Source organism: Lasioglossum baleicum, chromosome 18 (genome assembly GCF_051020765.1).
Source record: "Lasioglossum baleicum chromosome 18, iyLasBale1, whole genome shotgun sequence".
Taxonomy (NCBI): Eukaryota; Metazoa; Arthropoda; class Insecta; order Hymenoptera; family Halictidae; genus Lasioglossum; species Lasioglossum baleicum.
The window spans coordinates 4,244,673-4,270,009 of record NC_134946.1 but is presented as its reverse complement, the minus strand read 5'-3'; the positions used below and the strand labels follow the sequence as shown (position 1 = coordinate 4,270,009).

At 37.7% G+C, this 25,337-nt stretch overlaps 3 protein-coding genes across 7 annotated transcripts in view; 2 read left to right on the top strand and 1 right to left on the bottom strand.

The window, feature by feature from the left end:
- The window catches only part of Flo2 (flotillin-2), a 181,376-nt gene that overhangs the window by 32,551 nt on the left and 123,488 nt on the right, over window positions 1-25,337 (bottom strand). Inside the window, exon 2 of one of the 4 annotated variants that reach the window (XM_076443108.1) lies at window positions 17,898-17,956. The exons of the other annotated variants lie outside the window; for them this stretch is intronic. The gene's annotated coding sequence lies outside the window, so the exon portion shown is untranslated. The remainder of the gene's footprint in view (window positions 1-17,897; window positions 17,957-25,337) is intronic. 4 annotated transcript variants of the gene reach the window in all.
- LOC143218107 (cytochrome P450 6a2-like) lies at window positions 114-8,808 on the top strand. Of its 2 annotated transcripts, XM_076443105.1 has the most exons (7): window positions 255-269; window positions 438-681; window positions 1,331-1,703; window positions 3,929-4,454; window positions 5,728-5,949; window positions 6,432-6,683; window positions 8,474-8,808. In XM_076443105.1, exons 2-7 carry the CDS (start codon window positions 620-622, stop codon window positions 8,641-8,643), a joined length of 1,605 nt encoding a protein of 534 aa, XP_076299220.1. In that variant the 5' UTR covers window positions 255-269; window positions 438-619; the 3' UTR covers window positions 8,644-8,808. The 2 variants fall into 2 exon arrangements, with proteins under 2 accessions (XP_076299221.1, XP_076299220.1); XM_076443106.1 differs by lacking the exon at window positions 438-681 and having other exon boundaries at window positions 114-269.
- Window positions 9,871-24,037, top strand: LOC143218165 (uncharacterized). Its single transcript, XM_076443199.1, has 10 exons — window positions 9,871-10,774; window positions 11,377-11,806; window positions 12,472-12,868; window positions 15,157-15,439; window positions 15,582-15,958; window positions 19,699-20,194; window positions 20,342-20,771; window positions 21,006-21,402; window positions 23,021-23,303; window positions 23,440-24,037. Exons 1-10 carry the CDS (start codon window positions 10,370-10,372, stop codon window positions 23,815-23,817), a joined length of 3,876 nt encoding a protein of 1,291 aa, XP_076299314.1. The 5' UTR covers window positions 9,871-10,369; the 3' UTR covers window positions 23,818-24,037.

Below are 25,337 nucleotides of genomic sequence, written 5' to 3'. Positions count from 1 at the left end.
TTTTTCATATATTCAGTGCGTCACGAGATATTTCCGTTATCAGATGAACGAAAGACACTGTATAATTATATATATATATTTACATAATTTATTTAAACGTTGTGACTTACAAATTTGGCGACATCTATATATGTATAATACACAATTTTGCTTATTGTCTTATGCAGTTTCGGTCTTGTCTAGACCGCGAGAGGTTCCAGTTCGACAGCGAAATCGATAAAGACGATTTCTAGTTCCGTTACCTGCGTCAAGCGGATCGAGTTTTTAAGGTTGCAGTTTTTCCAAAGAAAAGAAATATTTATTGTGTACACATGCTAAGATAAGAGTCAAGAAACTTCATATCTTTGTGGTGGGGAAACCGGAAGTAAACGGCGTGCGATCGTCAGATCGAATCGTATCGATCGGATCATACAGACATTCTTTTCTGCTTTATACAGGGTGTGTGGCCGGAGGGTTGGTACAACCGAGCAGGGGATATAAGCAGTGTCGCCAGTTTGAGAAAATCGAGGGGAATCAAGTACCCCCTTTCTGATGACCAGTTCAGTCTACGGCACGGGCACCGTGGTCTACGGTCTTAGTGGGGGACGTTGGAGTGTGCGCATGGTGCTGGAATGGGATAATGGAAGGGGAAAAGGAGGAGAATGTGGAGCTCCGTTTGGAGCTCAACTGGCGACACTGGATGTAAGTCGAAAAAGGAAATAACATTCTTTCGTTTGACGCTTCGTTCTCGAGGACATCGAGTTTAAGGTTCCGCCAGGTTCGCGTGCTTTAGAGCAGGGGCCGGCAGGTTCTTAACCCGCCCGCGAGATTAATATTGTGCTTTACATGAAAAAATTAAGATTAAAATAATCAGATAATCATTAAAAATAAATCAAATAGAAAAAAAAATTTTGTAAAAATATCATTTCCCAGTAAGAAAATTTTGAACCTGTATTTTCTGTTGATCTAGGAGTAGTATTACCCATGTAAATATTTATCTTCGAGTTTGCTACTCGGCTCACCGAGCCTAAAAACTTTACGATCTGGCACTTTCCAAAACAAGTTTGCTGACTCCTGTTTTAGAGTATAAGCACAAAGTAGAATTGGTTGATCATGGTCAGACGCGTCAGTGCAATAGCACGTGTATTCGCTGCATTTTCAAACTAGATTTTCTCGAAAACGAAGCGTCAAACAAACAAATGTTATTCCTTTTTTTCGACTTATTTTTACATGCAGTATCACCGCCTGCTCGGTTACAATCCATCCGGCTACACCATGTATATTAAGATATTGATATATGATGTTCCATCTGAAAAGCTCATTTCTGAATATCAATAATAATGTTTTACAGGAATATTTTACTGAACGAAGCACACTGCAGAACAATGGCTTACTTATTGTTACAAATACTCTTCGGAGTCGTAACCATAGTCTTGGCCCTTTACTATTACTTCACTTCAACCTTCGACTTTTGGAAAGTCCGCAATGTTCCCGGTCCAAAGCCTATACCATTGTTTGGTAACATCAAGGATGTGTTGTTAACAAAACTGGCAATGTGTGATTTCTTGACCGCTCTTCACAAACAGTATGGAGATGAGCCGTTCGTCGGACTATTTACAACAAGAACGCCAATTCTCGTCGTTCACGATCCGAAATTTATAAAGGATGTTTTAATACGAGATTTTTCGAAATTCTCTGATCGTTCCATTCACATTTCCGAAAAGGTATTTTTCAATTTTTCAGTTTTCGTTGGTAAATTTTGAGAAACTGGTATTGAATAAAATCTTGTCTTCAGCGGCAGTAGCCTTTGTAGATCTGGAATAAATAAAAAATCGAACCAAATTCTATCGAATTTGATGTTCTAGCAATTTTTGAAAATTTTCAGATGTCATAAATGCATAAAGATCCGCAGTCTATAGTAATAATAATGAATATAAAAATATAATTACTATATAACCAAAAATATGGAAAGGACTGGGGTAGGAGAATTTGGCTATTTGATAAATTAGTATGGGCGGTAATTAATTACGGGGTAGAAATATGGGGGTGGAAAGAGAGGGAAGGCATAGAAAAGTTACAGGAGAGGTACCTAAAATGGGTATTAGGAGTGGGGAGGACAACACCGGGATACATGGTAAGGGAGGAGCTGCAAAGGGAACTGTTAAGAGGAAGGGCAGGATTGAGGGCGTGGGGTTACGAGAAAAAGCTAGCGGAGGGAAAAGGGGGGGAATTGGCAAGGATATGTTGGGGAGAGATTAGGAGAAGAGACAGAAAGGGAGGGATAAGGGATGGATGGGAAAAGGAGCGAGGGGATTTCTTTGAAGAAAGGGGGTGGGATACGGAGGAGATGAACAAGTGGTTAGAGGAGAGAAAAGAAAAGATAAGCGAGGAAATTATAAAAAGGGAAAAGAAAAGGCAAAAAGAGGAAAGATGGGAAAGAATAGCAAACTCAAGATCTAATAAATGGTATGGGATGGTAAAGGGAGAGGGGTTACCGGGTTATTTGAAAAAGGGATGGGGGAGAGCAGATGGCAAAGGGTGGCAAAATTCAGATTAGGAAATGAAATGAGGGGGGATAGATACTGGTTGGAGGATGAGCTGAGAGTGTGTAGAGTGTGTGGATGGGAAAAAGAGACGTGGGACCATGTGTGGGAAGTGTGCATGAGAGTGGACGAGGAGAATGGATGGCAGGAGAGAATGTGTGAGGTGTTGGATGACGAGGGAAATGGGGAAGAGTGGATGAGGAAGGTGGAAGATTGGAGAGAGAATGTGAATGAAAGGAGGGGAATGGGAGAGGTACGGACGGAAAAGGAAGGCCGAAAACAAGAATGAATAAAATATTATACATTATAGGTTTTATATGTGCATATTATATCATATTAGAAAGAATGTGTAGTACACATGTATATGTATGTATATGCATGTATATATATATATATATATATATATATATATATATATATATGTGTGTGTGTATATATGTATATGTGTATATGTATGCGGAATATATTATGACTCTTGCTCTCTCTCTCTCTATAGCGATAGCGTATAGGTTAAAGAAAAAATTTGTAAGAAAGAAAGAATGAGTGATTGTAATAGAGGAATGATAGAAGAATTGTAACCTTAAGGGGAAACAATAAAGATATACATACATACATACATATATAACCAAAAATATCTTCAAGCCTTCTGTAGCAAAGAATAAAAGTCGACTGTAAGGAATGGACAGTCGGAGCAGTTTTGTAATATTTTTTAGAAGTACATTAAAAAGTTGTTGAAAGAAATGCACTCTCTATACATATATACTATATATATATAGGTGGGTACCCGGTTGGCGGCTACACAAGGGTTAATTAAAAAACAAGGGTTAGAATGTGTTAAATAATTTGTCCCTATTGTGGATTATCAGATCCTGAGTTGTGTAAATATATTTTTGAGTTATGATGCACGGAAGTTTGAAAAAGGTGGTGTCGAGAAATACCCGTTCAAAGTTTAATTGTATAATAAATAGTGAAAGTTTTGAGAAAAGTACAGCTACTTTTTGCTAGTCTGCTATTACAGCCTCATACGGCAAACTTTCTATCTTTTTAGAAAATTCCTTGCAAAAATATTTTGACACAATATAATTTTGGATTCTAAGCTGTATACCTTGAATGGATATGCAATTACGTGCAAAACTGAGTTAAATTATATGTTAAAGTAAAGAGTATAAGCTACACTATATATTCCTAAAAAAAAACCGGCTTGTTTCTTCTTAATAATTGCATTAGTATAAAAGAAAAAACTAAAAAATGCAAAATTGTATGTCACAAAAATATTGGGACACTTTATATTGGTTGAAGTTATAACATGTAGATTTATATTTAGCTTCTGTATCTTGCAACTGACGCACAAACTTTTTATTTTGCACGAAGATTCGTAGTTCAGTAATAATTTAAACAAATTCCAGGCAGAACCATTGTCTCCCAATTTGTTCTACTTGAAGGTAGACAGATGGCGGCCACTGAGGGCGAGACTTGCTCCAGTATTTACGTCCGGGAAACTGAAGAAGATGTTCCCGCTCATATTGGAATGTTCCGATCGTTTGGAACAATATCTTGACAAAGTCATTAAAGAGGGAGACTGTGTGGATGTCCGTGAATTAATGGCAAAATACACGACAGATGTGATCGGTATCTGTGCGTTTGGGATCGAAGCGAACAATTTGGCAGACGCGGATAGCGATTTTCGTCGTTTGGGTAGAACAGTATTTAGTTCCAGCCTTGGCAATATAATAAGATTCCGTCTTAGACAATCGATGCCATGGTTTGCCGAATTACTCAGTAATGTACTACCACAGGAGGAGGTTACGACGTTCTTCACTAACCTCATCTCGGAAACCCTAGCTTACAGAGACGAAAATAATATTGTTAGACCGGACTTCGTTAACATGCTCCTCCAGCTCAAGAGACAACCAGATAAATTGGAAAATATTAGTAAGTGCGAACAAATTACTTCATAAAACGTGAGTCCGAGCGAAAAAATAAGATATTTTGCTTTCTAGTTCGAAAAAAAACGTCGATGTCGCAAACTTCAAACGGGGGTTTTTCAAGATAAAAGTCTGCTCTATTGCGTGGTATAGTTCGATTTTCCGCTGGACCCTAATTTTTTGAGATAAATTCGAAAATATCCTCAAAAATTGGTGCAAAAGTGGTGTCTCTCCGTCTTTAATCATTGTTTAAACATGTTTAAACAATCATAATGTATTAATATTGGATATCATTGTATTCGGGAAAGTCTACAGACACTTTTGCTGTAAAGAACAATTCAATATCTTTTATAATAACATCACAATATTTGTTTAAAGTTGAAAAATAGGTTTTTATTTTTTCAAAGCCATGTTTTTCAAAAACTGTGCGTATAGGAGAAAAATTAAGGACAGATTCGGAATCAGCGCAAAAATCTCTATAAGAAGGACCCAACAGTATATTGAAAACAAATTTGGTGTTGGACAGTGTTATTTGACTTTGACCAACATATTCGTTTTCTGATGAAAACGATACCAAATATGATATAATTCCGATGATATTTACAGTAAATCCGCATTTACTGTCCGGGGTCGCCTGTGCGATCGCTGTCAAGTGCCTACTCACTCTACTGTATATTGATCTCGGCTCGGGTATATCGGTGTGAACACCACAGCATTGACACCATGAATCGAATGTTAAAACTTCTTAATTGTCATTATTTTTTCATCGGACTTTCACTAACTTATTTCTGGCATTTTTCTGATTTAAACAAGACCAAACACGATATAATTTCAATTGTATTTAATGGTTCAATCTCGACGATGAATGTTTCGAACGGAACGAAGAACAGCGTATGGGAAATCCTTTGAACTGTGCCGCGACTCTCCGCGTATCTTTCTTTCACATGCGCCGTCCTTCTTCGCGTCGAATTTCAATTCAGAATCAAGTTAAAAGCATATATAAAAATATTTATCAAATACATAATATTTCACGTGTTTACGCGGTTACGTTAATATTATACGTCACAGTTGAAACAATAATAAACGTTAGCTTTTCGATTATTTTCATTGCAAAGACTTATGTTCATTGTAAATTATGTTCATACTAACTTCAATCAATTTATAGTTATTACTAGTATTTAAAACTATTTTCTTGTCATTATGTATCTGGACGCATCACAGATCGAATAAGCTGCTTTCGAAATATTTGTTAATAAAATTTGACTTTATTTCACTTGCAGAGATCACAGACACATTTTTGGCTGCTCAAGCTTATGTTTTCTTCATTGCTGGCTTTGAAACTTCTGCTTTAACGATGAGCAACGCACTGTATGAGCTTGCTCTGAATCCCGATATACAGGATAAACTTCGGAAAGAAATTCGAGAACATGACGATAAAAATAAGGGAGAATTAAAATACGAGCAACTTAAAGAGATGAGATATTTGAATCTGGTATTCCGCGGTAAGTACATACGACGACTTTCACATTAGCCGCACCGATCTCAAAATGTAACTGGTACATATATCTTGTTTTATAAAAATTACAAGACAGAATTTATTCAGATTTCTCACAGTTTCTTCAACAATATGTGCTCGAGTGAAGAAATTTATCTAATCATTTCTAATGGAAGCATCTTTGTAATTTTAGTAATTATAAAATAAAAAAATGTGGAATCGGTTATTGTACCGGTCGTCGTACGATCAGTGTTAAGCAATAAGTTTAATAAAATTGAATTATTTTTGTTGTTATTCTCGCTTTGTCACACAGACTTCTCTTTTCGATCACTAGTTCGCGACTGTTCGCTCCCGACAATGCATATTCGCGTGAATCGCGCGAACGCGCTCATTACACCATTTAGATGTGTCACACGCGTGACCCATGCCGGGAAATATACATCGGACTACAAGAGACTAATCTAAACTAATAAATTTTTATATTCGCAGAGACAATGAGGAAATATCCGGCTGCACCACTTATATCGAGAAAATCTACGGCGGATTACTGTTTCGAAGGAACAAAGCTTACAATTCCAAAAGGAACAGATATTTGGATACCACTCTTTACAATTCATCGAAATCCCAAGGTCTATCCAAATCCTGATGCTTTCATTCCCGAACGTTTCACCGAAGATGCTGTTCAAGCTCGAAATCCCATGAATGATATACCTTTCGGTGAAGGACCAAGAATTTGCATTGGTAAATATGTAACGTGTTTTATTAAATACAGGGTCATCCAGCTACTAAAAAATGGTAAAAGATACTGGTTGAAACGAAAGTTGTGTGGTTTCAAGCGTAGCATACAATTTAATAAATTAATTTTTCCTGTACTTTTCGTCCTTCTATCGAAATATAAAGATTAACTTGAGTTTGTTTATTGTAAAGGGTAAATTTTTTAATCTTGTGGTTAAAGAGAGAATTGAGTCCTGGATAGCTGATGATCATTTGCTACTTAGGCCGTTATTAGACTAGGCCACTGGTGGCGCAACTCGGTTGCGCCACCAGTGGCTCAGCACGTCGTGGGGCATTGAAACAAATGTAACCTATTAGACTACGGTAACTGGTGGAGCCACCAAAAATAGTTGCCGATCTGGTGGACGGCATCGGCAACCGGCCGGGCAACATTTGGTGGCGCCGCCACCAGCCGGGGTATTGATTTGAATGTAGCCTATTAGACAAAGCCACCAAGTTGCGCCACCAGCATCGCGAAAACATGAACAATTGACGTTCAAATTACCTCCACATTTATCGTAAAATACATAAGAACACGACACAGCGTTACATCGACAGCGGGAATGAACGCTTGGTGGTACCACCAGTTACCGATTCATAAAAGCTCTTCAATTCGGTGGCGCCACCAAGTTGCGCCACCAAGTTGCCCACCAGTGGCCTAGTCTAATAACGGCCTTAGATATTCCGTATAGAGACAAACCTGTTTTTGTGCGGTCTTTTTGATGCGTTTTATTTGTGCGATTTTTTTTTATAAGGTATATGAATATGAGATCAGATCAGCAGGATATCTCGGAAGACGGTGTCGGTATCAAAAAAAGTGTTCCTACAAAAGTTATTTGGTATGATGGGCTGCATTACGTAGTATTAATTTTCCTGTAGGTGGAGTGGTGGATTCCAAGATCACCTTGATTTTTTTAAATGGAATGTCCTATTTCTTATACCATAACGACAGCGTTTTCCGAGATATTCTGCTGATATGTATTGAATTATGTATTCCCCCTGTATGTGTATTAAATTATGTACATATCGAAAATTTCTCCATGTTCAAAATGAGAAATTAGAATTTTTTAAAATGTATCCATGTGTAATTTAATTATTTATTTTGTTTGGAAAGCACTTTCTCGCTATATCGTAAAGCTTTGACATATTTTTTAAGCGAGACTTTTTTTATGCGGTCTCTATCTACCGCACAAAAACAGGTTTGACTTTAAATGATTTTTAATGCAAGCAATGCTCAAAATTATTCTCATATTCGATCGATAAGCGCAAGTGATACATTTTCGAGTGTTTTGTTTCAACCATTTTTTTCATATATGCACCAAGTAATTTTTAGGTGGCGCACTTAGTTGAACCATCCTGAATAACAATGAAGGGAATCACACGATCCCAGTAAGCAATCTACTCGATTGTGGACTAACTTCTGCCTCCGCAGATGTATCGCTTTATGCTGGCAGGATGCGCTGTCAAAAATCGAGCAGATTCCGAGCATTCTCATAATATGAACATATTTTGTGAATTTTAATTGAGAGGGATTATCTAATTTACCTTTTGAAGTGGATTAAAATGTTTTTAACTAATTGAACAATTTCCCAGTAAGCAAAATGCTCGATTTTTTGGACGGGTGTCTACGCGCGCATAGGTAACGCTTTCTGCCGGCAGAAGCTGCTCGGTCCTGGACTCTGCCTGGCAGATGGGCTCGATTTCTGCTCGAGGCAGGCCTGGCTGACTGGATTGTTAACATACTATGTAAATTCCAGGTATAAAATTTGCAGATTGTCAAACGAAACTCGGACTGATCAAAATACTCCGCAATCACAGAGTCGATGTTTGCGAGAAAACAATGATACCATACGTATTCGATTCGTCTGGGTTATTAGTGGCACCAAAAGGAGGAATATACTTGAAGATAACAAAACTGGAAGGTTGAGAAGACGACCTTGAATACTTGATAATTATGACATAATTGATCTTACATTAAATATAAATTGCTATCTATAAGTACAATTACATAGAATACGTCTGTAATTTTATAATAACTTATTTAATACAGTGTACGATAGAGTAAACACATATATACACAGATCAGAAATAATCTAATACTTACTTCTTATGTGTCCATGATATAAATCGTTAAATAATTACTTTTTTTACAGTTAGAAATTTTTCGTAGAACTGTGTCATAAATCTATGTATATTAGGTGGACCTTATTTTTTGACTAAAAATTTTTTTGGTCTAACCACCCAGCGTTGTGACAAATGTTGAGAAAATGATTTGGAAAAAATTTGGGCCGATTGGATCATGGGGAAAGGGCGCGCATCAAATTTGAAAATTTTTGAATATTTTAAATCTTGACATAAATAGGCACGTTATGATATATCGTTGAATTTGTCTTCTTTTCTCTTTAAAAATCCATATATAGCATAAACAGTTGTTGATAGAAAAAACATCCGTGATCTTGAAAACTTGAAAAGAATGACTTTGAAAAAATTCTTTTCTCCGATACTATATTCACCTCCTTACATATTACAACTTTTGTTTGAAGAGTTTTTCATATTGGAGTCCGCGCGAAACGATAAGACAATATGTTTACTCATTATGTTATTCTAAATATACAGTCCATTATTTTCAATTGTTTATACGATAGCCGTCGTGGTCAAAAGCATCAGACGTGAAACTGAAGCCGAACATAGTCAATCGCAAACGCGTCCAAGGTATTAATAATCTGTAAATTCATTTACTACAGTATTTATTTTTATTCGACATATTATATTTATAATATTCTGTAATAGTATTTTTGTTATTGTGTGTTGTATTATATGTATATCATTTAGTTTATGCGTATTATTAATATAATATGTTCCGTCGTGGAACAATGACGACTTCAACAAGTCCATCGATAGTAACTCAATAAAAAAAAATATAAAAAACAAAGTTGTCGCGATTGAAAAAAAAATTTTTTTTTTAATAATTAGAAGAATTTTTTTTTTATATACCAATCGATTCGTCTTTGCATTTTATTACAAAAAGTATTAAGGTAGCTTACTCGAAAATTGCATAGTTTAAGAGTGTATGACTTTTTTCCCGAATTCCCATATACTCGACACACTGTGTGTCGGTGTGAGTCTATCTGCAATGAACTGTCTGAATGCGTCGTCTACCTCGACTGGAACTGACTCTAGATTCCTCAATTTCCTAAATTTTCAAATCGCAATCGATTACAAGGGCTATTTGAAGTGGAAACGTCAGGGAATTTAACCATATTTTTTCACAATTTAAATCGTTCCGGCACCTCATCGAAGCAAACGTAACAAAAAGAATTTGTCCAGGTTGAAAAAATTCTTTTATAATAGCCCCATCCTTTCCGAATAAAACAAAACAAATGTAGCTCAATCAGACCAACAGTTCCTGAGATAACAATGCCTAAGTGAGGCCCGTTGTCGCCAAAATGGCAAAAAAATTGCAAATTTCGAAGGCCTGTCATTTCTATAAAAATTCGAAACCGGCATAACGATGACTTAAACATCGCCTAATTTCACACAGACTATAACATATTTCATTTAGAACAAAATCGACGAGGTTGACATCAAAAAGTGATCGATTTGGCATAGAATGACCCTTACGCAAACCACTCTTTTGCAGTAAATCGAACGAGATGAACAGTGTTATAGCCACTGCGCTTAGGATAGCAGCCGGGCGCGCAGCTATACTGGGTTATGTACTTTTAGTAGAAGTGTTGATGAGAACCTTCAGACAAGACATCGTGGATGTTGAACACAGAGTGAAACCTGTGACATTGTTCGATTTGAAAGATGAGTATGATTTCGTGGTGATCGGAGCTGGATCAGCTGGCTCAGTGCTGGCCAACCGACTGTCAGAGAATGGAAACTGGTCGGTGTTACTGCTGGAAGCTGGCACGGATGAACCTGTTCTTTCAGACGGACCTCTGTTCCTTGCGAATATGCAATTGTCTCCTTGGGATTGGCAGTTTAAAACTGAGCCGTCGGTTAATTCTTGTCAAGCGATGAATGGGCACCGGTGCAACTGGCCACGTGGCAAGGTAAAACAATTGATAATGTGGCGAGCAGAGATTTGTCCGGCGAATCTAAGGCCGTTATTAGACTAGGCCACTGGTGGCGCAACCGAGTTGCGCCACCAGTGGCTCAGCACGTCGTGGGGCATTGAAACAAATGTAACCTATTAGACTACGGTAACTGGTGGAGCCACCAAAAATAGTTGCCGATCTGGTGGACGGCATCGGCAACCGGCCGGGCAACATTTGGTGGCGCCTCCACCAGCCGGGGTATTGATTTGAATGTAGCCTATTAGACAAAGCCACCAAGTTGCGCCACCAGCATCGCGAAAACATGAACAATTGACGTACAAATTACCACCACATTTATCGTAAAATACATAAGAACACGACACAGCGTTACATCGACAGCGGGAATGAACGCTTGGTGGTACCACCAGTTACCGATTCATAAAAGCTCTTCAATTCGGTGGCGCCACCAAGTTGCGCCACCAAGTTGCCCACCAGTGGCCTAGTCTAATAACGGCCTAAAATGAGGCTCCCGGTATAATTGGATATTCACTGCAATTTCGTTCACTAAAGGGATTTCTAATGTACTAATCACTTCGAAATTTTTGAAAATACTCCAGGTTCTCGGAGGGAGCAGTGTGCTGAACGCGATTCTATATGTTCGTGGCAACAAGAAAGACTACGACCACTGGGAAGAGCTGGGAAACCCAGGCTGGAATTACACGAGTGTGTTGCCTTACTTCAAGAAGTCGGAAGACATGAGGATAGAACAGTACAAGAATTCTCCTTATCATCACACCGGTGGATACTTAACTGTCGAGCATTTCAAATACCGAACTCCTGTGATCGATTATATAATGCAGGCTGGTAAAGATATAGGATACAATGTCGTGGATGTCAATGAAGCCACTCAAACCGGATTCACTTATTCCCACGGTACTCTGAGAGACGGTTTGCGATGCAGCACTGCGAAAGCTTTCCTTCGGTCCGCTTCGAAAAGAGAAAATCTGCATGTGAGCGTAGATTCGCGTGCGGAGAAGATACTGATAGGTAAGTGCAGATAATTAATTTTGGAATTCTTTAAATAACTTTCAAAATACTAATTTTCTGATTCGTGTTTACTGGAAATTAATTTTAATTTTGTTGTGCTGTGCCTACCTTTGATCCTCTTTGTTTATAATCATTTCTATTTATATAATATTCTAAAATATCAATTTTAATTCAGATTTAATTAAAATGAAAGCGTGGTGGAATTCTTTTATTTAGAACTAAGAATACTAATTTTTAGGGCTGTGCGAGATTCCCGAAAATATACGGGATCCCGCGGAGATTCGGGATTCCCGACAATATACAGGATTCCCGAGAATTTTCGGGATTCCCGACAATGTACGGGATATAGGATAATATTTGGGATTCCTGAAAGTATCGTTAATCGCAATTACTTTCTACAATATTACTAACATAAACATTCCCGACTAATCAGATATGTAGTCTTCAAGAACACAATGGCTTTCAGATTCTTGTAATTATTGGAAGTATGGAGAATCTTTAAAATGTCGGGAATCACAGATATTTTCGGGAATTCCGATACTTTCGGCATTCCGTCCCGATCCAGTGAGAAATTCCCGTCCCGACCGGGATCTCGCACACCCCTACTAATTTTATTTTTACCGAAAATATCCAGCAGAAAATGTAACTGTAGATCATTTTTGCAGACTCTAATTCAAAGACGGCATACGGTGTCCAATTTATATCTGGCTTAGTGCGCCGTACGGTCAAAGCAAACCGCGAGGTCATTCTATCCGCTGGTGCTATACAATCGCCACAATTGTTGATGTTATCTGGTGTCGGTCCAAAAGATCATTTAAATGAGATAGGGGTGGATACTGTTCACGATGTACCCGGCGTTGGTGAAAATCTTCAGGATCACGTTGCGATTGGTGGTTTGACTTACTTAATAAACCCGCCAGAGAATTATCCGGACAAAGAACACTTTACTTTCATTCTGCCGAAGATGGCAACTGTGAAAACTGCTTTGGAATTCGCTATAAATCGCACAGGACCCATATACGACAATCCTGTTTGTGAGGGAATGGCGTTTATTAATACCAAGTAAGTACCTTGATGCAGTAATGAATAAATATTTCACACTTGAGCTGACCTCCCACAATGGTCCCAAAACCCGAAAACGTGGCCAAAACCTCAAGACGTTCCGGGATTAAATTGAAAAGTGATGTAATGTTTTCAAGGTCGCTGATTACGAATATGAACTTAGAATTTCGAAAAACAAAATGGCCGATCCAATGTGCCGGACGGGTATTTGAAGAAATGATTTGATTTTTATAAAAATTGGTAATACGATCTCTGATTACGAATTTGAATTGAAAAATTTGATGGAACAGGAAGGTGGATTCGAATATGGCAATATTTGCAATGGAGGTATGAAGCATTCGTTAAATTGCGTTCATTGAATCAGTCTAGTAATGAAATCAGTTAAAGAGTAATTTCAATTTTCGTCACTGTCGTCATCGGCAGATTCGAAATCTTCACTGGATGCTTCAGGTATTTCTTGTGTGTGTGTGTGTGTGTGTGTGTATTAGAGATCACGAATCTGAACGTGTATTGAAAATTCACGTGTACACGTGTACACGTATAACGAATATACACGTGTTTGAGTTCGTGTAAAGTTTACTCCACGTGTACACGTGTACTTCGATACACGTGTACACGTGTATTTAGGTGCACGTGTACACGTGGATTGAAATACACGAATACACGTATCGAAATGTATAATTTCACATGTATTAACCCATCTTTCTATTATATAAAATAGTTCTGTAGTTCTGTCACGCAAAAACTCCGACCGGCGAAGCTTTCTGATGGGAACCCTAAATTGAGCAACGTGACAATATGTATTTTTCAGTGAGAGAGAGAGAGAGAGAGAGAGTGTGTGTGTGTACAAGAGAAATAGAGCGCGATATTGTATAGCGATAGAGAGAGCAAGATGGTAAGAGTGAGGCGCCGCGGGGATTGGTGAGCGAAGCGAACAGGGGGCAGAGCCCCCTAGTATCCCATATGTTATTTCGTCATTAATATCAGAATATTTAGATATGTAAATTGTTCATGAGACTTATTTACTGAGTTGCAGGTGAAAATAAGAAGCATTATGGTTACAATTTTGCTCTCTCTATCGCTATACAATATCGCGCTCTATTTCTCTCGTACACTCTCTCTCTCTCTCTCTCTCTCTCTCTCTCTCTCCCTCTCTCTCTGAAAAATACACATTGTCACGTCGCTCAATTTAGGGTTCCCATCAGAAAGCTTCGCCGGTCGGAGTTTTTGCGTGACAGAACTACAGAACTATTTTATATAATAGAAAGATGGGTTAATACATGTGAAATTATACATTTCGATACGTGTATTCGTGTATTTCAATTCACGTGTACACGTGTAGCTAAATACACGTGTACACGTGTACCTAAATACACGTGTACACGTGTATCGAAGTACACGTGTATACGTGGAGTAAACTTTACACGAACTTCAACACGAACATCCGAACTACACGTGTACACGTGTATTTCAGATACACGTGAAATCGAGATCTCTAGTGTGTATCCCTATTTATTCTTGGCGTTGCTAATAAGTCAATTACTTCTGCAGATAGGCATCTCAACTTGTTTTGCCACAATTTTCTTATGCCAGATAAAAATCGAATCATACTTTCAAATACTGGCACTCCTTGTAGGGTGCGTGTAACTAATGTAATTTGAATGTGATATCTATTTTCCATGATTATATTTTCAATGAGATACACGACGACTGCGGACGTACCGCTTGACTGTAAAAACAACATCCGCTCAAGTGTGAAACGGGGATAATGGCGTCAAATGTGTCCGCAAAACAAAAATTCATCTTACTTCATACCATTCGATAGGGCCGCTAATTAAGAAATCCTTCTGCAGCATGTTTCAAGTCTGTAAACCCATCACAAGGGCTGTTATAGGGTGAATGCTCTGCTTCTTACGTTTTACTTAACAAAACAATACGAAAAAATTAGTGCACTACACGACTGTTAATTTTTTTTCTGTATTTTTCACTGCAAAATAGATTTCTTTTTAAATTCCGTAAACTTAAAATTGCTGATTTTATATTGAAGATATCAGATGACCACATTTATATTGTTCTAGTAGCTGTGTATTATTACTATTATCAACTGGTATTTCTGTCGGATTTTTCAAACTAGGCTAACAAGTTCCAAAACAAATTTAATCTTAAAAATCTGGTTTCATCTAAATTACGGAGAAGAAGTATTGTTGAAAGCGATAGAGTAAAATGATATCATTAATAAAAGAAAGGGTAGAGCTTGTTCATAATACGGAAAATAAATATTGTTTCAGGTATGCCAACAAGACAGAGGATCATCCTGACGTACAGATATTCTGGAATACTCTAACAGACGCTTCCGACGGAGGTCTTGTCTTAAAGCATATTATGGGCGTGTCGGATGATTTCTACACGAATATGTACGGAAACATCGAGTACGCACGTTCAGTCGGCGGCATTCCGCTTGTGTTGAATCCTCGTAGCAGAGGGTTCGTTAAGTTACGCTCGAAGAACTTGAACGAGCATCCGATCATCGTTCCCAATTACTTTCAGGATCCACATGATCTTGACGTTTTGGTCAGTAATTTTCATCCATTGTATTGTTTTGTACTTACAAGATTGTCAGTTGACTTTCAGAATATTTTGGAGGACGAACTTTTGATTGAGCGGTTCCAGTTCATTAGTATATTAAGAAAAATGATTTTTTTCATCATTATAGGCAGAAGGTGCGGACTTCATATATAAGCTCAGCCAGACCCCAACTATGAAACGCCTAAATGCTACAGCGAATCCGAATCGAATCCCAGAATGCTCCTCTTTCGAATTTCCATCAATCGATTACTGGAAATGCTTCGCGAGATTCTACACAATGACGATTTATCATCCGTGTGGGACTTGCAAGATGGGTCCAGCGTCCGACAAGATGGCTGTCGTGGACTCCAGACTTAGAGTACACGGGATTAAGAGACTACGAGTGATAGATGCATCGATTATGCCGAATATCGTCTCCGGAAATACAAATGCCCCAACTATTATGATAGCTGAAAAGGCTGCAGACATGATCAAAGAAGATTGGGGATTGAAGATCACCACCTAAAGATCGTTTGAGCTTGCTCAGCCAGAAATTCTTGTTGCTATAAAGTATTGGAAAGTAAACGTCCTACCAGTTCACAAATGTTCAGACCTAGGAAGACGCAGTATGCTTTCTTCAAAAGTTATATACGTCAAATGATAGGATGACATATTGTTTTAATATCCCAAGAAAATAATTCATTAACAATGACTTTTTGTTCCTTAATGTTTAAATATAAATGCAAATAAAAAATTGTGGTGTAGTCATTTCATTCTTACCTGGAGAAAAATGTAAAAACAAGTTTTTCAATTTATTTCAACAGCGAAACATACAGGAAAAGTTCAGACCAGGCGATAGAGTATAAGTACCTGTGATAATAGGTATTCCTATAGTTAATCGGTATGTATACTTACCTATAGTAATTATAATAAAGACCTTTGATAAACGCCATATGTAACCAAAAGATTAGTCCAACTAAACTTTGTAGAATTATTGCAAGTTGAAACATCAGAAAATTGCATAGTACAGGGTGCGCCATCTCGAGCTTCGGTATGGAAATATTGAATAACTTTGTTATACATTGGCGGTATGACTTGAGAAAAAACAATTTCGAAACGTCATTTCAGTACAATTCTGACCATGAATAACTTTACATGTAAAGAACGCGCGGAAATTGTGACCATGTATTTGGAAAATAGTCGTTCAATTGTGCTTGCTCAACGTGCATACCGTCGAAAATACCGCGGTCGTAAAGTGCCTTCTGATAACACCATACGTAATCTGACTAAAAATTTCGAAGAATCGGGGTCTGTGGGAAATCATCAACGCGTGTCAGTTCGTAAAAGACGCTCTAATGAAATTGTTGAAACTGTCAAGCAGAGTGTTTATGAAAGCCCAAATCTGTCGTATCGTCACCGTGCCCAGCAGCTAAACATCAAAGGAACCACTCTTAGGAGGATTTTGAAGGAAGATCTTCACATGTTTCCTTACAAAGTGCAAATAACTCAACGATTATTGCCTACAGACGAGCCCCGTCGCTTGGAATACGGAAAAAGCGTGGTTCGAATGGCCGAGGTTGATTCCGAGTTTTGGAATCAAATTTTGTTCACGGACGAGGCCCATTTCCATCTCTCTGGCGGAGTGAACAAACAAAATTGTCGATTCTGGGGCACAGACAATCCTCACATTATCCACGAGAAGCCATTGCATGACCAGAAAGTCACTGTTTGGGCCGGCGTTAGCACCAAAACCATCATCGGACCATTTTTCTTTCGTGAAGGCGAAACCGTCGATGGCGACCGTTATCGGTGGATTTTGGCGCACTATGTGATTCCAAAAATGCGCGAAAAAAATTTATTGAACTTCTGGTTTCAACAAGACGGCGCCCCATGCCACACGGCGATCAAAACAATGAACTTTTTGAAGCGAAAATTCCCCGGCCGTTTGATGTCGAAAGGTGGCGATATTGAGTGGCCTCCAAGATCGCCGGATTTGACGCCGCCGGACTTTTTTTTGTGGGGTTATTTAAAAAGTAAAGTATACGCCAACAAGCCCACGACATTGGAAGCGCTCAAGACCAACATTCGAGCTGAAATAGAGGCAATATCGCCCGAAATGCTGGCCAAAGTAATGGAAAATTCGAAAAAAAGAGCACAATTTTGTGTGGCTCGTAAAGGTGGTCATTTGTTGGATGTTGTGTTCTAAGTATAGTTGAAACAAATTGTAAAGGATTAAATTAAATAAAAAAACAATAACAAACATTCACTTTCACTAGTTGCCGAAGTTATTCAATATTTCCATACCGAAGCTCGAGATGGCGCACCCTGTACATATTTGCAAAAGAAATGTTTCACATAATATTTAATATCTTAGACCTTGTTTGGCTTAAAAAATATAATTCGAAAAAAATGAATTTGAAAACGAGTCGAGTGTTTATACCGACTATACAATTTTTTAAATTACCTTAGAAGCGTAGAGAAAAATCCACAAACAAACTGACGTGCTCGACGCATAAATATTACCTGAAACAAAAAATAGATAACATGACAATGTTGAACTTGCATATCAAATGTACATTTTTTACAATTTTGCTGTACACGTGCCGAAGAATGACAGCTCTAACCTTCACAAATGCAAAATAGCGCAAAATTTGAAATGATTTTTAGCACAAATTTGTATTATTCTAAAAGCAATAGGCTACCAGACTTGGATTTAGTCTCTTGGTAGTCACGTGGCCGCACGTGTGACAATAAACAATTTATCCATTGGCACTCGCGGCCATTCTATATTTTAAATTCGCACATATTTGTAAAAACTACTGTCGAATTCTACCGAGTAATATTTCATAATTTTCTGATGAAAATGACTTTCATTATCCCAGAAAAAATACGGAGGACACCCTTATGCAATGGTAAAATGTAAATTTCAGCAACATATAGTATCCCACATTCTGTCGATAGTGGTGTTTGCCGGACGTGTAACATGTTATTATCAAATAAGTTTACTATTTATTAGACATGGTTTCAAAAACTACTGTCGAGGACCATAAATTTTACTTGTGTCACAATTTAAGCGTTCTGCGAACATTTCCGAATGCAGATATGTACATATAAATAATTTTTCTTATTGGCTTCAGCTGTTTCGGTGTTGTCTAGACCGCGGAGAGGTTCCAGTTCGACAGTGTAGCACGACACTTCTAACAGGACAGCCCTGCCCTAGGATAAAGACGATTTCGAGTTCCGTTACCTGCGTCTAGTGGATCGAGTTTTTAAGGTTGCAGTTTTTCCAAAGAAAAGAAATATTTATTGTATACACATGCTATAACAAGAGTCAAGAATTTTTATATCTTTGTGCTGGGGAAATCGGAAGCTGTGCTGACAATTATATGCTGTGTATTTGGATAACTGATACTATCTTAAACGTAAATTGCATGTTAAACGTAAAACTATTATAACTTTTTTCTTTGTCCGTTTTTGAAGTAACATTTTAGCACAATCTTAGCACAACGAGAAAAATGTACAGTGGGGAGGGGGGCTACACAAAAATTCGTTTTTCTCCATTTTTGTCTTATTTTTTTATAATATAGCTATAACATTCGACCACAAACTTAGCACATCCGTTGAAATTATTTAGTCCTTGGACAACGGACGATTTTTAAAGCTATACATATAATTGGCAATGCTTAGAACCGTTCACAGCTCTAATTAATAACTTTAAAAAATTTACTTTTCATGGTATCTCGTGTAGACACATTAGTCTTACCGATATCCTCAATGAAACAGCCGTTCAGTTAGTTTAATTACCACAAATTGAGTACTTAAATTAAATGACAATTTCGATGTTCCCGGTCAGAAAGGGACTCTGGCACAGCGATGACAAATCGCCATCGTTCACAAGGGCTCATTTTAAAGGGGAAACTTCAGGGAATATATCCATATTTTTTTCACAATATAAATCACTGTAGCCCCTCATCGAAAAGAAAAACGTTAAAAAAAGAATTTGTTTATATTTTTCGACATTGTAAAGTTAATTATCGCGGTTGAAAAAATTATTTTATAATAGCTCAATCATTTCCGAATAAAACGAAACAAATGTAGCTCAATCACACCAACAGTTCCCGAGGTAACAATGCCTAAGTGGGTCGCCAAAATGGCAAAAAATTGCAAATTTCGAAGGCCTGTCATTTCTATAAAAATTCGAAACCGGCAAAATGATGACTTAAACGCCACCTAATTTCACACAGACTATAACGTATTTCATTTAGTACAAAATCGACGTGGTTGACGTCAAAAAGTGATCGATTTGGCATAGAATCACCGTTACGCAAACCACCCTTTTGCAGGAAATCGAACGAGATGTCCAGTGCTATAGCCACAGCGATTAGGATAGCAGCCGGCCGCGCAGCTCTAGTGGGTTTTGTACTTTTAGTAGAATCGTTGATCGGAATCTTCAGACCAGATATTGTGGATGTTGAACACAGGGTGAAACCTGTGACATTGTTCGATTTGAAAGATGAATATGATTTCGTGGTGATCGGAGCTGGATCAGCTGGCTCAGTGATAGCCAACCGACTGTCAGAGAATGGAGACTGGTCGGTGTTACTGCTGGAAGCTGGCACGGATGAACCTGTTCGTTCAGACGTACCTGAGTTTCTTGCAAATATGCAATTGTCTACTTGGGATTGGCAGTTTAAAACTGAGCCGTCGCTGAATTATTGTCAAGCGATGGATGGGCAGCGGTGCAACTGGCCACGTGGCAAGGTAAAACAATTGATAATGTGGCGAAGCAGAGATTTGTCCGGCGAATCTAAAATGAGGCTGCCGGTATAATTGGATATTCACTACAATTTCGTTCACTAAAGGGATTTCTAATGTACTAATAACTTTGAAATTTTGAAAATACTCCAGGTTCTCGGAGGGAGCAGTGTGCTGAACGCGTTACTATACGTTCGTGGCAACAAGAAAGACTACGACCACTGGGAAGAGCTGGGAAACCCAGGCTGGAATTACACGAGTGTGTTGCCTTACTTCAAGAAGTCGGAAGACATGAGGATAGAACAGTACAAGAATTCTCCTTATCATCACAGCGGCGGATACTTAACTGTCGAGCATTTCAAATACCGAACTCCTGTGATCGATTATATAATGCAGGCTGGTAAAGATATAGGATACAATGTCGTGGATGTCAATGAAGCCACTCAAACTGGATTCACTTATTCCCACGGTACTCTGAGAGACGGTTTGCGATGCAGCACTGCGAAAGCTTTCCTTCGGTCCGCTTCGAAAAGAGAAAACCTGGATGTGAGCATAAATTCGCGTGTGGAGAAGATACTGATAGGTAAGTGCAGGAAAGTAATATTAGAATTCTTTAAAAAGTTTTCTTTATACTAATTTTCCCAGCTTTGATCCTCTCTCTTCGTTTATAATCTTCTGTATCGATTTTAATATCACTTTCAATTTAGATTTAACTAAAATGAAAGCGTGGAATTCTTTTATTTAGAACTGAGTATACTAATTAATACTTTTACCAAAAATATCCAGCAGAAAATGTAACTGTAGATCATTTTTACAGACTCCGATTCAAAGACGGCATACGGTGTCCAATTTCTATTTGGCGCAGTGCGCCGTACGGTCAAAGCAAAACGCGAGGTCATTTTATCCGCTGGTTCTATACAATCGCCACAATTGTTGATGTTATCTGGTGTCGGTCCAAAAGATCATTTAAATGAGATAGGAGTGGATACTGTTCACGATGCACCCGGCGTTGGTGAAAATCTTCAGGATCACGTTGCGATTGGTGGATTGACTTACTTGGTAACCCCGCCAGAGAATTATTCGGACGAAGAAAGTTTTTCTTTCAATCCGACGAAGGAGACAACTGTGGAAAGTGCTAATGAATTCGCTAAAAGGGGCACAGGACCCCTATACGATATGCCTCTTAGTGAGGGAATGGCGTTTATAAATACCAAGTAAGTGCCTTGATACAAAAATGAATAAATATTTCGATAAAGGATGTATCTGGATAATGGGGACAAATTCGTCCGCAAAGCAAATTGATCTTATTCATACCATTCGATAGGGCTGCCAAAGAAAACCTTCTGCGGCAAGTTTCTAGTCTCTAACCTAACTCGATCACAAGGGTACTTATAGGGTGAGCAGTGAGCACGGTTCAATAAATTATGTGCTGTGCTTATTACGTTTTGCTTAACAAACCAATACGAAAAAATTCATGAACATTCTACAATCAAGTGTGAAATCCACAATTTAAAGTGGACACCCTTAAAAATCGCATAACTTTGTAGAAATTGGACTTGGTTTTTTTTTTAGAAAAAGGACTTGAATTTTTTAAAGATGTTAGACCGGCTAGTTCGCTAGAGAAAAAGTAAACAAAAATATAATACGATTGCAATTGGTAGGAATTATACGAAATTTTTAAAAATGATGTTTTGTCAACTTTTTTATCTGGGCCTGTGACGATAATTTAAAAAAATGCGTTTTATAGATTTCGGTAACTTATATGCATACTGAAAATTGCATCGAAATCGGTCAACATTGCAATGAGCTACAAACGTTTAAAGATGATCACGTAAGGGCAAAATGCCCTGGCAAGGCTGAAAATCTGCGACTTTCACCCTTAAGCTCTCATCTTTAAACGTATGTAGCTCATTGCAATGTTGACCGATTTCGATGCAATTTTCAGTATGCATATAGGTTACCGAAATCTATAAAACGCATTTTTTAAATTATCGTCACAGGCCCAGATAAGAAAGTTGACAAAACATCATTTTTAAAAATTTTCTACAATTCCTACCAATTGCAATCGTATTAAATTTTTGTTTACTTATTCTCTAGCGAACTAGCCGGTCTAACATCTTAAAAAAATTCAAGTCCTTTGGTCCAATTTCTAAAAAGTTATGCGATTTTTAAGGGTGTCCACTTTAAATTGTCCCTGACTGTATGTAATACTCTACACGACTGTTGATTTCTTCTGTATTTTTTACTACAAACCGTTTTTTTTTAAATTATCGTCACAGGCCCAGATAAAAAAGTTGACAAAACATCATTTTTAAAAATTTTCTACAATTCCTACCAATTGCAATCGTATTAAATTTTTGTTTACTTATTCTCTAGCGAACTAGCCGGTCTAACATCTTTCAAAAATTCAAGTCCTTTGGTCCAATTTCTAAAAAGTTATGCGATTTTTAAGGGTGCCCACTTTAAATTGTCCCTGACTGTATGTAATACTCTACACGACTGTTGATTTCTTCTGTATTTTTTACTACAAACCGTTTTTTTTTTTAAATTCCGTAAACTTAAAATTGCTGATTTTATACTAAAGTTATCAGATGACCACGTTTATATTGTTACGGTAGTTGTGTCTTATTATATTATTATCAACATATATTATTATTCTGTCGAATTTGCCAGACTAGGCTAACAAGTTTCAAACAAATTTTAATCTTAAAAAATCTCGTTTCATATAAATTACGGAGAAAAAGTATTGTTCAAAGCGATAGAGTAAAATATATCATTAATGAAAGAAAGGGTAGAGCTTGTTCATAATACGGAAAATAAATGTTGTTTCAGGTATGCCAACAAGACAGAGGATCATCCTGACTTACAGATATTCTGGAATACTCTGTCAGACGCTGCCGACGGAGGTCTCGTCTTAAAGCATATTATGGGCGTGTCGGATGATTTCTACGCGAATATGTACGAGAACATCCTGCACGAAAGTTCATACGCCGGCATTCCGCTTTTGTTAAGACCTCGTAGCAGAGGATACACTAAATTGCGCTCGAACAACCCGGACGACCATCCGATCATCGTTCCCAATTACTTTCATGATCCACATGATCTTGAAGTTTTGGTCAGTAATCTTCATTCATTGTTTTGTATTTACATGCTTGCCAGTTCATTTTCTGAATATTTTGAAGGAGCAGCTTTTGATTGAGCGGTTCCAGTTCATTAGTATATTAAGAAAAATGATTTCTTGATCATTATAGGCAGAAGGTGCGGACTTCATATATAAGCTCAGCCAAACTCCAACTTTAAAAAGCCTAAATGCTAAAGCGAATCCGAATCGAATCCCAGAATGTTCCTCTTTCGAATTTCCATCAATCGATTACTGGAAATGCTTCGCGAGATTCTACACAATGACGATTTATCATCCGTGTGGGACTTGCAAGATGGGTCCAGCGTCCGATAAGATGGCTGTCGTGGACTCCAGACTTAGAGTACACGGGATTAAGAGACTGCGAGTGATAGATGCGTCGATTATGCCGAATATCGTCTCCGGAAATACAAATGCCCCAACTATTATGATAGCTGAAAAAGCTGCAGACATGATCAAAGAAGATTGGGGACTGAAGATCACCACCTAAAGATCGTTTGAGCTTGCTCAGCCAGAAATTCTTGTTGCTATAAAGTATTGGAAAGTAAATGTCCTACCAGTTCACAAATGTTCAGACCTAGGAAGACGCAGTATGCTTTCTTCAAAGGTATACATATACGTCAAATGATAGGATGACATATTGTTTTAATATCTCAAGAAAATAATTCATTTACAATGAGACTTATTGTTCCCTTAATGTTTAAATATAAATGCAAATAAGAAATTGTGCTGTATTCATTTCATTCTAACCTGGAGAAAAACTTAGAAAAAAGTTTTTCAATTTATTTCAACAGCTAAACATAGGAAAAGTCCAGACCAGGCGATAAAGTGTAAGTACATTCGTATGATCATAATAAATACCTCTGATAAATGCCAATCGTATATGAAAGATTAGTCCAACTGAACCATTGTAGAATTATTGCAAGTTGAAATATCAGAAAATCGCATAATCGAATAGTACGTATTTGGCAAAAGAAATCTTTGAAATACTACATATTTAATATCTTAGATTCTGTTTCGCGTAAAAAATTTAATTCGAAAAAATTTAATTTAGAAATGCGTCGTGTTCATAATGTTTCTAGGTAGGATGGTAATTATTTTTCTCGGCGCACAGGTTCGATCAATTTCTACACTAAATGAATATAGCTTGAGAAAAATAGTGCGCCGAGAAAAATAATTACCATTCTTTCAAATAGTGCGATCGCGAAAAATACCTCCTTTAGTTTCTAGGTAGGGTTTGACATTGAAATGGTAAAAAATTTTTTTTCGAGTCGCCAAAAATCCATCTGACAATCATCATTTTAGACAAAATAGAACCTATTTCCAAAATTTCATCTAATTCTGAGCATGGACGTAAACGGAAGCACAGCCCTTTTGTTATGTGGGCCTATATTGCAAAATTTAAAAAATACGTTTTGTAGATCTGTGTGAATTAAACATATTCCGAAAATTTCGTGAAAATCGGTCGACGTTGCAATGAGCTACAAACGTTAGAGATGGTAAAAGTTGCAATTTCATACGATTTTTGGCCATAACTAAGAATTCTTACATCTTTCAATGACTGTCGTTTTTTCCCGCATCAACCGATTTCGATGAAACTTTCACAGTGCATATAATTCACATAGATCTACAAAATGTACTTTTTAAATTTTCAATACAGGGGCTCACATGAAACAGGGGAAAATGCAACTTTTAGTATTTTTTCTACAATTCCGATCTATTGCGATTTTTGGAAAAATTTCTTTTCGCATCCTGTAGTACACTAATTGCTCTTGCTTTCCAAAAAAGTGCAAATCCCATGGTCCAATATTAAACAGGTTATCGTCTTTTTAAGAGTGTCCCAACATTTTTGTGACCGGCTGTATGCTATTTGGATAACTGATACTATCTTAAGGGGGCCGTCTCCTAGCAGATGACGGTCGCGCGTGAACACTCACACACCGCTAGAGTACACTCACACACCGCTAGACCACGTATACGTACGCGAGAATTGCTAGGATCAGGGAAATG

What these genes read in the sequence shown, in the direction of transcription:
- LOC143218165 (XM_076443199.1), top strand. Translation starts at nt 10,370, where the DNA reads ATGAACAGTGTTATAGCCACTGCGCTTAGGATAGCAGCCGGGCGCGCA. An exon ending in TGCGGAGAAGATACTGATAG is followed by an intron (nt 11,807 to 12,471) that starts GTAAGTGCAGAT and finishes TCATTTTTGCAG; the next exon opens with ACTCTAATTCAAAGACGGCA. An exon ending in CACATGATCTTGAAGTTTTG is followed by an intron (nt 23,304 to 23,439) that starts GTCAGTAATCTT and finishes TGATCATTATAG; the next exon opens with GCAGAAGGTGCGGACTTCAT.
- LOC143218107 (XM_076443105.1), top strand. Translation starts at nt 620, where the DNA reads ATGGAAGGGGAAAAGGAGGAGAATGTGGAGCTCCGTTTGGAGCTCAAC. An exon ending in TTTGAATCTGGTATTCCGCG is followed by an intron (nt 5,950 to 6,431) that starts GTAAGTACATAC and finishes TTATATTCGCAG; the next exon opens with AGACAATGAGGAAATATCCG. An exon ending in AGGACCAAGAATTTGCATTG is followed by an intron (nt 6,684 to 8,473) that starts GTAAATATGTAA and finishes TGTAAATTCCAG; the next exon opens with GTATAAAATTTGCAGATTGT.